Source organism: Zootermopsis nevadensis, unplaced genomic scaffold, assembly GCF_977971745.1.
Source record: "Zootermopsis nevadensis isolate Lab colony 2312 unplaced genomic scaffold, Znev_1.0 Znev_ptg000030l, whole genome shotgun sequence".
Classification (NCBI taxonomy): domain Eukaryota; kingdom Metazoa; phylum Arthropoda; class Insecta; order Blattodea; family Termopsidae; genus Zootermopsis; species Zootermopsis nevadensis.
Genome location: NW_028259162.1, coordinates 5,209,700 through 5,223,055, shown reverse-complemented (window position 1 = coordinate 5,223,055; position 13,356 = coordinate 5,209,700). Strand labels below are relative to the sequence as shown.

The window sequence follows — 13,356 nt, the reverse complement described above, 5'->3', positions numbered from 1 at the left end:
CTGCACCAAAATTCTGAATGAATTTTTTCCCCACTCTCATGTCTAAGCTCCATGGGCAGTTCATAACATAGATTTCATTATCCTAACACCAGGTGACCTATGTGATTGACAAAGTTCTACATCATGTAATAGTGTAAATTTTCTGCCTGCTTCATCCCCAAAGGGTCTGAATATTATCATACACTTTGGTGTAATTTATGTTATTTCCACATTTCACAAAAATATGAAAGTGGCATAATTATCTGTTCCAAGCCTTTTAATTTCAAGACAGTGCTTGTAAAATCCCTCTGTAACCAAGAGAAATTGAATATTGTTCCCTGCTCACTTGAGGCGATTTTGGTTTTAAGAAGTAGGAAATTCACAGTAATATAAATTACCTTTGTTTCGTTTTCTAATTTTTTTTTAAAGTTAATGTTAATATACTAGTAGTACCTTTCCAGCTCTTTTCTGTTTCCAAATCAGTGTGTTCAAATAATGGTTTAAAGTCTGTAAAGAAATACTTACTCTATCAGGTATACAGTAATCCTGCCATAACAGAGGTCATATCACAAGACTGATTTTTATGTCTACTTTATAATGTTCTATGTCATACTCCAAATCGTAGCTCCAAGAAAAATTGGACTATGTTACAGCAGGGTCTCAGTTTATATTACACATTCAAAAACAATGTTACAAACTTGAGGTTTACTTGTCAAAATGTTATTCATTCAGACTTGAGACACAGTTATAAATTACTGAAATTAAAGTGGACCAATCTGTAGTACAAAGAATTAAAATAAAATATATAAAAAAGAGGAAATAGAAAGTTAACAATGTCTGCTTCAGATAACTACAAGGGAGAACACATGCTAACAAAAATTTGTATATATTTTTAAACTGAGCAAACTTCTGCATAAATCTTAAATATATTCATAAGATCAACAGAACAAACATGATTTGATGTCTGAAGTAATAGTCTTTCGTATTGGATATTTCAGACTTAAAATGGGTTCTATAAATTTTAAACTTTATAAGGACACCAAATCTTACCCACTGTTAAAGGGAGGCATCACTGTGTTCTGCCTTCATTTACACAAGTACTGTCCACAGATTGAGAGTTGGTGAGAGAGTTGTGGGGGAACATGTGGCCTTGAGCATTCTACTACATTTTTCTTCAGTTGTACAGCACAGACGGTCATTGTCATAACATCACTTCCTCACAGTTGTTTCGGAATGTGTAGCAGTGGCAGGCGATTGATAAAACTGCCTCATTATCTCTCAGTCTGTGAACTGTATGCACTATTTACATATGAAATCTTACTCAAGCATTTCTGACAACAAAAAACAGATTTCTGGTTTCCTTAAATCTTCAACCACCTATAATCTGAACCCCACATCATGCATTAATACAGTCACTTTTGAACAACATGCAAGTCCAGTGTAGACAGATATGAAACAGCTTTTTACTGGCATTATATTACAATTCTGTTTTTTATATGCATCAAAATGAACCAGTTATTTGCCAAATTGTGGTGTTTGTCAAAGCAAAGAGTAGTATCTTAAAGGTGTACATAAAATATTGCACTAGCAACCACTTACTTGATTGACAATTTTCTTGTATGCTCTATAATTTAGTTAGGCACATAAACAATGTGTATGGAAAAGTAGTTTTTTTAGAATGGCACATACTGTGGTATGAAAAGACTGAGTGAATTTTTCTGTATAGAAAGACTAAGATCCCTCAGTAGCTATCAAAGTCACTGTGTCTGGTTGGGGGAAAATTTTTTATCCCAATGAAACTCAGTTCCTCAAAAGGCATTTATTGCAAAATTTTGATTTCCTATCAGACACGAATACCTTGCCACACATATACACAGAACTTAAATTCCTGATCTGTCATATTATATACTTTGTAAAAAGGATGAGAAAATGGATGCAAGTTTCATGAATAAGATGTATTATCAGTGGAGAAAAATCAATAAAAACCATACTGGAAAGGTGGTCACAAGACAACAAGCAGATATTGCAGTACTGGCCATGAATAAACTATGATTTATAGCACAAATAAATATGACAGTTTAGTAACAAAATATCAGTTTCCTATTTATATCTAGTGTGATGAGAACCAATTACAAAACAGTGAATTCACCGTAAACTGAAATGACTTTTCAAGCACAGCCCTGTGATCTCTAATTCTGAATCCTGCAGTTAATTTAAGGAAGCTACTGAACATACCAAACACATGTATTATTGTATCTGCTCACTACTAACATACTCTGAATGTACACAATCTTTAAAAAATGCTTCTAAGAAACTCTTATTCATTCTTCATTACAATCTAAATATGAAAAGCTTAATTCTCAAATCCTATGTACAGTGTCAAGCAATGTATACAGGTTATACCACTAAAAACAATTACCATTTTGAATCAGTATTCCTCGGTTCTTTCATACATTTATTTTGTAGTTGCAGTACACTGAGTTCTTTGTGTAGATGTACTGGTATGCCTGTGCATAACTGTAAACAATAAAAAGAAAAACTAGTGATAATGAGCAGGAAGTTCTCGTATCTATGACATTTTAAGGCAACTGTACACCTACTCCTACTTTTTACATTCAGTATTCTGATAGAGGAATGCATCATAAAAATTTAGTTTCCAATACAAACAATTTTCACACAGAAAGGATGAAATGTCTGTCATAAATATATATTTATAAATTGTGACAATAAATCACACTGATTGATTGCCAATTATTTTCTTTTGTCAGTAAATAGGCAAGACACATGTCATACTATGCATTTATACACCTAGGACTGCAAAATATATGAGTAGCTTAAAATATTACACATATCATTACCTGATAATGCCATGCCCACAGTACATTTCCTGTTTTCCATTTTTATAATTGAACTCCTAAAATTCAAAAACTCTAACCATTATCCTTTCCTTGTATTTTCTAACTGAAAATAATTCTGAACCAGCCATTTTTAAACCTCAGACTCAAAATGAAACACTTATTCATGTAAAATACATTTGTAAAAAAGTATGTATCTATACAGTGATTATTAACAGTAAAAATTAAATCAGTTGGCAGTCCTGTGTGTGTGTGTGTGTGTGTGTGTGTGTCTTTTAATATATTATGGGAAAATTGAATGCATAGCTGAGTGCTACAACACAGATGCTTATAATTTACATCTTTTATGTAAGACAGGCAAAATGTGCACTGCAACAGCTGAAAATTTGCAACAAATTTTGCTTAATTTTCATCTCTCGTGCATTCAGTATTAATCCGTACATATCATCTTTTGAATATTAGTTTCTACTCTGACACATTCGCTGTATTCAAATACATACAATTTTCTACCATGATATGGCATGACTCCAATAATACAAGTCTTGTGTGTCATATGAAATCTTAGAGAAATTTTGCCAAATATTTAATATGTAACCAAAAAATATGTTTAAACTGCAAGATCTCAAATATACATCAGTTTTATGCAATCCTCCATTAGATGAAGAAACAGGCAAATTAGTGGTCTACCTTTGGCCCTTAGCAAGCTTTCATGTGTCCTACAAAACAGTTCAATATTAATTTTCAATTTAATTAGTCTTACATCAACATGATGCATGACCAGATAAATATTATTTTATGATTACTTATTTTCAATTACCAAGATAGGACACAAACCTGCTAAACTGCAGTTTCCTGGAGTTTGGACTTAATGAGGAATGTGATAAATGTTTTCAGTTGACCCATATGACAGAAGTATCTATTACATTATTGCTATCTCACAAACACTCCACATGTCAATTGAAAAATGGGAACCTTGAAAAGGGAGTTATATTTTTTTTTCAAGTACTACTAAACATCATTCTGATGTCTTCACGGAATGCTAGAAGAATAGAAAGTATGAGAATCTACATCAAAACTCTCATTACTGTATCTTATAATGAAAATTTCACAGACATCCGTAATATACATGTAGCACTTTCCAAAAGACGAGATTCCATAAACTCAATACACATATCCTTCTGGCATTTCATAGTCATTGTAACACTTTATAACTATTATTAAATAGTTTCTAAACATTTTTTTACAGTCCTTTCTGTCAATTATAATTCTCCAGCACCTCTAATCTGTTCACATTATTCACCAGTCTTCTAATCAAAAGCACATCCTGTTTAGCACAGCACTTGCAACCTGTTCACAGCACACTGCTAACTGTAGTAGCAGATTAGTGTTATGCAGACTTTTAACTATGTAAAAATAACAGTAACAGAAATAATAACAGGAAATGTTTACACAATGTATAATGTTTCTGATAAAGAATAAAAATGGACAGTTTTATAGAATTCATAAATAATGTAAGCTGTATACAATTCACTGGACTAATCTATTTTTATCATGTACCATATTATCTTGAGAGTGGCTCTTTACCTTTGTGGTATGATGTATCTGTTAAGAAAACCTATTAATTACATGTTCTCTGCCACTGAGCTGACTCTACCTTCTCTTCATTGGTATTTCCCAACTGGTATTCTATTAAACCCTGGGGTTAGATCAGCATATGTGAAGGAATCGACATTGATTTTTCCTGATATGGACTGTGATCTTTTGGTATATAAGGCCATGCTGGTTTACCTGTTTATTTAACAATGCTGTCAGTAGCTCAGGCTATATAGTGTCATATGACAGAATGATTAATGAAAGAAATGATCTGGAAGGAGGTGGTTATGGCCTAATAGGTACTAGCATCTGCCTGCAGCAACTGAGGAAAACCACAAAAAATATCAGTCAGATAGCCAGCCTCTGGGCCAAGAGTTTAACCTGTTACCTCCAGAATATGAAGCAGGAGTAATAACCACTTGGCTGAGATGTTCAGTGTAATGCACAGTCTTGTAGGTGGTTACCAACATTTTGGAAGAACTTACAGTTGCTATACTGAGGAATCCTGAATGATAGTAACTGCAAACAAGACTACATGGCATCATAACCCAGAAGACACAATTCAAATCTTCAGAATTATGAAAACCTCAAATCTCACAGTTTATCAAATTGTTAGAAACTATCCTAAAACCAAAACATTTCTTAAAATTAATGTAGTAAATCATTAATTGAGCATCATGATCAAATACCACAATTACCAAGTTTCTGCAGACCTGAAAGGCTGCAAAAATTAACTTATTCAAGGCATGAGCCCAGTTCCTTTTTCACAATATGAACAACATGTTGAAATTAACTTCCTTTTATCAGAATATGCCTGTTTTCTGGGTTGTATCACCATGTAGTCTAGTAAAAGTTTACCAACGTTTCACAGGTCCTTGCTGCCTCCATCATTACCCTGATGATGGAGGTACCAAGGACCTACGCGATGCTACATCCCAGACTACAGCCATCTTCAGATTCACTGCCATGAATACCTCAAACCCTGCTACCTTTTCTCAATTTTCTAGGCCTTTTCCATTGTAGTGTACACTGTGTAAAAGTTCATACTATTTTGAACTGTTACTCTGTTCCTATATTGTCTTGATTGGTGATGCATATGGAAGCTGAGAAATGCATACAAAAATTTGGTTGGACAATATTATCATGAATCTTGGGAAAACAGGATGGAAGGGCATTTACTGGACGTGCCTAGGTTAGGACAGCAACTGATGGCAGGATCTTATGAACATGATAATTAACCTTCAAGTTCCATAAACAGCACATAATTTCTTAACTAGATGAACATAGTGTCAGCTGCTCAAGACAGAATCTGCACCATGGATATAGAAGTTTTAATCCTGTGGAGTCATTTACTGAACCATACCATGATCCTCTTGCAATACATTACTGCTTTCAGACATTCACTAGATCCAAAAAACTTCCATGTGAGGTAAAGCTGATTCTCTACATCTGTGCTCAAAAATATATTAAAAGAACAGTAAGATACTTGTAAATTGGTTTGTAAATTAATAAACTGCAGGCAATACTTAGTATAAAATGTGAACAAAGAGTTTTTATGTACAATGAATTAGGAAGAGAGATCAAGGCTTTTGTTTCTTCAAAATTACTACCCCAAAAGATGTCAGGATAGTGAATGGCCCCACTGTTGAGGTCTGAACTGGGAACCTCCCAACTACAACACAGACTCATTATAATTTGGGCTCACCAGTTCAGTGCAAACTGCTCTTACAAATCCAAAGTTCAATATTCTGAAAAATGAAGTGTTATTTGTTCACAAACTGAAGTAACTAAAATGTTCACTGCAAAATCATTATCACAATTAATACCCTAATTATTTATCTCTCTGAACATATAAAAACCTGATAATATCAAGAGTGTATTTAAGAGGGGAATCACAAATTTATCTAGAATTAGCAAATATTAGCATATAAAGGACTGCTTTTACATTTTGTATATTTCCCCATTTTCAAGCAATTATATAAAATAATAATAGAGAAGACAAGAATGATCATGTGTTAATAAAAGAGGGGTTTACAACACTGGCAAATATTCCAGACTTGGAAGTGCAAATTCCAAGGCTGTTTCACAAAGGTAGAGAACCACTGATTCAGATTACTTATAATTGACATAACCAAACTGTACAGTTTGCTCTGGAACATATTTTTCTTACTTTTGGTTATGAAATGTTTCCATTTAAGTCACATCCATAAATATCATAATATATCTGGAATTACACATAACATAAATGTTAGGACTGAAAAAACATTGATCTTCTTACTCTGAATCATTCATTAGCTTTACAGCTATTACTATTTCAATAACATGAATGTGGAATATTCTGGAACTTACTAAATTTATGGTCAATTACTAAGCAATAAAATAATTACTTCTAGAATAACTATTCACTGATCTGTCATGTGGCAGTTTTTTGTTTTGAAAATTATCACCCAACAAAAATGATTTGTAAACTCAATGCTTATGAATAATGTTCCAATTATAAGACAAATGCAATGAAAATGTTGTTATGACCAACAAATGATGAAGTTTAATAAGAACTTAAACTATCATGTTTTATTATGGTACTTTAATATCTTCCAAATATTAATTAAAAAATCAGGAAGAATTTCTCAACAGCGCATTTTTAACAAATCCTTAAACAGCATGAAATCACTTATAGAAATTTTGATGAGTAGTACAATATATTTGTTTTAATATCTCATATTAATCTTTTTTATACAGAACAAGTACAAAATGGTTTATGTTCAAAAACCATTTAAAATTTCCTACTGTTTCAGTTTCTTGTACTGTAAAGAAAGCAAAGTACCAAGAATCGATATAATTAACACAGCTGTATAAATTTAAAAGAAAGCACAATAATCAAAGAACACTGCCACATCTGAAAGATCTGAGTAGCTGACTAGACTACTCTTTGAGTTCTATGCTTTTGTTTCTTTTCAAATGTACATAAGTTTAATTGCAAGATATTTTAAAGTTTTATGCACTTTTTTCACAGTGTGTTCAGTATGCTGACTCACACAGAGAAGACCTATGTCATACTGGGCAAATTCGTTTGTTCAAATAATTTAATCAAACAAGTCGTTCTGGGATAGATACAATATTCTACAAGAGAAACATACTAATTTTGTTTAAAACCTTTCATATCTATTAAAAGAGCAGTATTTATTCCCTAAACCCCTTTACTCTTAAGGAATATAAATAATATTTTAGTATAATTTAGACAATATTAACCTGAATATCAGACTTTAAACATACCTGTGATATTTGATCACTCTAAGTTAGTTTCTTATCCTTAACAATCTTTATTTTTAACCTGTCAAACCCATAATTTGACTTATTCAATCATGGTAAACTATTTTTGACTGTGTAAATATCTTTCAAACAAATATCATTACTGCAAAACACAACACATATGGTACATTTATTTATAGTTTATTTAACTACACTTTTTCAGTAGCTCAGACTATATAGTGTCAAAACACATGTGGCTGAACAAATGTGGTACACATTTCACTAAAACACATGGCATTCTTCTGTACACATTCAGCATTGTTCTGTACTGCCCAGAATTTTGTGTTACAACATTCTTGTTCAGAGTGTACAATCCCATCCCATCGTCACTTTGATCATAGTCACAAAATAGTTCAATTCCTTTACATAGTTTGATTTAAAATTTAGTAATTCATATTTGAGGATCTGTATATATGAAGTCTGATTTTTAACCTTTATTGCACAGGAATAGGGGATTTAAAACCCTGTGTTATGGGGTTGCTGACTGAGTTTTAACTCTAGAGGACTTAACGAAAGCAATATGCTACTATGACACATGCCAGATAAACCATGGCATACCCAACAAAGGTTAGTACAAGTATTCTGCCTTTAATTTAATTTAGGGCACAGAATAAATGTTGTTTGCATTCCTGAAAAGTCAAAAGGCATCCACTTCTGCCCTTAGTTTGCCCAACATGACAGACTTGAGATTCATAAGTTGAATCAGAATTGGTTGTAATAACATTGTTCCCATTACTATTAGATAATATGTATAAATATTATTCTCGACACAAAATCCAAGGGATCAATACTAAATATCAACCAGGAAAAGAAATACATGCAGAAAAGTAAGCAAAAAATATTGTATTATATTGGAATTCAATGCTATACTGCATTGTGCCAACAGTGGTTCTAGAGGTCAAACAGCAATTAAGCAATGTACTGAACATAATAAATGCTAAAACAAAGTTTTAACAGTGAAAAAGTTACCTAATATTTTCTTTTCAGTGGACACTAGCCTTTTTAGATGCCTAAAAGCAGTCTTTATTTCAGATTTCTGACTGCACAAGCAATTTTGAAGCTTCAGTTTGTTTGCTTTTTTTCTGGAAGCCACTGCCTTCAGTCCTGTCTTGAACAGTTTTCCAAAATCACTTTAATTATTATGTTCATACCAAAACTTGAGATTTGAGGTTCTCACTGTGATGAAGATGTTGATGTTAGCCTTCTGGGAAGTAATGCCATATGGACTCACTGGCAGGTATCATTCAGATTAACATACAGTCTCGAACTTCTGCTGAAACTTTGGTATCTACCTACGTCAAGTCCACACAGCATTACCACCCAGAAGACCCAACATTCAACACATCAGTAGTTGTTTCTAGGTGATCACATGCACTAATTATGATTACCATTCATCCCCAACTTTATACGCATACCATGTACTAGCTGTCAAAGATGATAAAAATATATAATTCTAGTTAATATTATTCACCATAAATACTTTAAATAAGGCATAATTCAGTTCGTGTCATTTTTTTGCATATATAAATACTTAATTTATAGTGAAGTAAATTCTAAAACTGGCAAAGAAATCCATTCAGTTAAGATACAAAATGACATCACAGTGAGCTAAGGCACCTGGCAGTGAGTGGCTCCTGTAGTTGTCATCTGAAGAATAAATAAACACATATATGTACCTTCATATCATGGAAAGCATATAGTTTTTTTTACTATATATATTTAAGCTGTTTTAAACCACAAAATGACTATGACAGAATCAGTCTTCACAGAATCTGTTACTAATCTTCATACTGTTGCTTTCTTTTTTCATTTGTTGAACTTAAATATCTTTGTACACTCTGGTTTGGCTTCAGCATTCTGAGTACTTTCACTGATTTTGTAAATCAAAAACATTTCAAATAAAAATGGACACAGATAGTCATCTTTACACATACAATACCAATCGGAAATATTTTGTGAATTATACAAAAGGATTTGCCCAGTGTAATATGGCCTTAATTTAGACACACTATACATCTTAAAATCCACTGTAGTCTTCCTTAAAAGCAATGCGTATGTATTAAGCAGGCAGAGCTGCAATCCAGCCAGATATTATAACTCATAACAACACTTGACCAGATTTATTATGATGTACTGGTAAATGATGCATGCTAAATTTATGAAGCTGAAATGAAATCCTTAAAACAGCCTTATGAGAACCATTAGCCATACCATATACACATACAGGCATGTGCACATGTATGCACACATACACACATACACATATATACAATAATAAAATGCATACCTTTATATGGTGTTTATTTAATCTTCTTTCTGGTACAGCTCATTAAACCGAGTCCATAAATTGGCAGCAAGTGAGATCTTCCACTTTTATTAAATATTGTGTAACTAACTGCCACTGTAGTTTTGTGACTTTGGGATAAACAATTCTGCATACTCAAGGTACACAATGAAGAGGGGCTTGGCACAATATGGGGCAGACTGCCTGCATGCATATTGAGCTATGACAGAGATCGTTGCAACACCACCACATTCGCACAGCACTCATGCCTGGGCCAATGTACCTGGGCATAGGTGACTCTTCACAGGGACGCTGCTGCTTTTTTCTTCTCACGTTTCCATACCAAAATTCTCTCCCTTAACTCCACAGCTGGCACAGATCAACAAAAAATAAGAAATGTCTGGTTTCACAGCTTCATGTTGTACACATGTACTGTGAGGCTGATTCAGGATAACTCTTTTAACACCAGACATTGTACAGCACCAAATAAAATGGGAAGATGGTCACAAACGGTGAATAAGCATGGATTTTGAAGGAGGCGATCTTGGCCAAATTTAAGTTACTATACAAGCAATCACCTGAAGAGTCTAAAGAAAATAATTAAAAACCTGCCAGGAAAGCTAGTAACCTAATTACAATTCAAATTGGGTCCCTCCTGAACACAAGTCTAGACAGAATGTTACTACTAAGCCAACAATTTCAGTTGTAATGCAACGATGATAGCTGCTGCAAAGAACACAGAAATCTATTTTCTTAACCCTTACATCTCCAAACTACAAATTCTTTCCTGCATAGCTCTGGTGAATACCTAATTTAAGGTATTAATGAAAATCACAAAAAACCAGTCATGTAAATAAGTCTCCAGGCCAAGATCTAAACACGCGTCCTACTTAATAAAGAGTGAACTATTCGACAGATTTAAATACACTTTAGTATTGGGATGTATACTAACACTTGTATACTGAGTTTAATTTTGGTTCATACTGGTTCAAAACAATTGATCAAATATTGATTTATTTAAAATGGCTATTCTATCAACACAAAAAGAAGACAAAATAAACATCTAGAGATCTACTATGTTTATCTGAACCATATTTTAATACTGTTAATGTTAAACAAAACACAAAGAAAAGTAATCTCTGCAATGAGATATCTGTAGTGTTGGTTAGTTTTGCAACAGATTTGCATGAAGGTACATCAAGAAAATAAGGTAGAAATAATTCCAAAGAATCCATTCAGCAACATACTCCAAACTGTATTACAGAGCACACCTCTTAATTTATGTTTATGTATCACTTTAATTAAGCTTACTGTTCAATGTCTGTCAAAACAATGAATTTAAAAAATTGCACTATGCAAGAAACATTTAAAACACTTACCAGGTTGCAGCATATCTTCTGATAATGGCTGCCTACTGAAAGGGTCAGTGGATGAGTTGAGCAAGTGTCGCATAATAACAGGGCGATCCATTACCTTGCCTGACGGAAGTGTCACAGGATCATCCATCAGCGTGTCCATCAATGGATCTGTCACAAATAATGAACAATCAGACTGGAACAATACCAAAGTGAAAGAAGACAAAACAATAATCCAGTGAAGCCTGAATGGCAAAAAGGTAGTTACTGATTCTTCTGAAAACAGAACTCAATGATTTACCCTGTGTCATGTGTCAATTTTGGGAGTTTTTAACATACAAAACTGTATTATACAAACTCTGTAGATATAACTGGAATTTTAATTATGGTCTTATAGAAATAGTTATAAGGATTGGAGGTGAAACCAAAGTCTGCAATGACAAGAAATCAGACAAAATGAAAATATTGTGTAATTTGTGTTATGAAGAAGAAATATGTTTGTGAAATTTAAGCAGAATAAACTAAACTGCAGTGTCAAGGGATTATACAACATTAAAAATGAAAATATTGAGAAAGAGTTAAATATTTATTCATCAAATGGATTAACAGATGACTACAGAAAAAATATTTATCCTACCTGAAAACAAACAGGCAACAACAGAGGTGGATGTAACATGTAGATTGGGCTTTGATATAGCAATGTTTGACTTCTGTATACCAGAGAGAGCCTTAGTTGTCACTCATGTAAACCTCATGTTTTTACTATGGATTTACCTCTAAATTCATCAGGAGCATCACTATAGTCCACCTCCCTCTTGATATTCTGGATTGCAATCTCATTGGCTTTCTCTGCAAGACTTCGGAACTGTTCAATCTCAGATGGAGTTTTAATGAGAGCCCGCTCCATGCGGTTTGCAGCATCTTCAAACAGTTCCTTTTTGAAAGAGCGCTGAAAGAAGTCACACATGTGCCAACATATGACACAAGCAAGAAGTTATTAAAAGAACTTATAATGCCTATTCTCCTTCAAATGCTTCACTCTACAAGTAGATATTGGATGGAAATATAAATTGATAATTGTACAAATTCTTTTTTATGACACACAATGTACAAGTTTTGCATTATCATGCTTGTAATCTTTTAATGTATGAAAATGTTTTACACAAAATATGTGTATGTTTATAATCCATCTCCATACAAAATTTACCACGCCTCAATCCAACAGCCCATACCTACAAGCTAAATATAGATGTCACACATTCTGTACAAAAACAGACACCATGGAAGACGAGTCATGTAAGTTGTTGAGAAATTACCCACCTCTAATGGAATCACAACAGCCTCCACTGGACCCTACTCTTAGCAAGATTCACTGAGTCCATGTTATCACATGTTGCTTCTTTACAATTCATCTTCGTATTATCCTCTCATCTACACGTAGGTATTCCAGTGTTCTCTTAAATTCATGTCTTCTAAAAAAATGTTATATTAACATATCACCTCTCCCATGTGTGCTAAATGCGCCACTCATCATATCCTTAATTTCATCATCTTAACAATATTTGGTAAAGATCACAAATTATGGCACTCCTCATTACGCAACTTTCTCCAACCTCCTGTCACTTCATCCCTATAAGATTAAAATATTCTTTTCAGCACCCTGTTCTCAAACATCCTCAATCTGTGGTCATCCCTTAACATGCGAGAACAAGTTTCACACCCATAGAAATCAAAAGATTAAAATATAGTTTCATATGTATAAAGTGAAGCTTTCATGGCGACCGAAGTTGATGAAAGACTCTTGGGCAACAAGCCGCGTCAGGTGGCTGAATGGTGAATAAACCATTCAGCCACCTATAGTTTCATATATTTAAGTCTTCCTTTTAAAGATAGGATGACAAAGGATTCTAATCTGAACACAAACAAGCATTCCCAAAACTTAATCTACTCTTAAATTTGTTATGAATATAATTTTGATGTG

At 33.3% G+C, this 13,356-nt stretch overlaps 1 protein-coding gene across 2 annotated transcripts in view; it reads right to left on the bottom strand.

Moving 5' to 3' along the window:
* Positions 1-626: 626 nt before the first annotated feature.
* Ube4B (Ubiquitination factor E4B) overlaps positions 627-13,356 on the bottom strand; it is a 28,358-nt gene continuing 15,628 nt past the window's right edge. For both annotated transcript variants that reach the window (XM_022085761.2, XM_087358515.1), the window contains exons 19-21: positions 12,150-12,324; positions 11,400-11,546; positions 627-10,389 (exon numbers count right to left, since the gene is read on the bottom strand). In XM_022085761.2, coding sequence (XP_021941453.2) covers positions 10,322-10,389; positions 11,400-11,546; positions 12,150-12,324 — 390 coding nt within the window. In that variant the 3' untranslated portion in view covers positions 627-10,321. The remainder of the gene's footprint in view (positions 10,390-11,399; positions 11,547-12,149; positions 12,325-13,356) is intronic.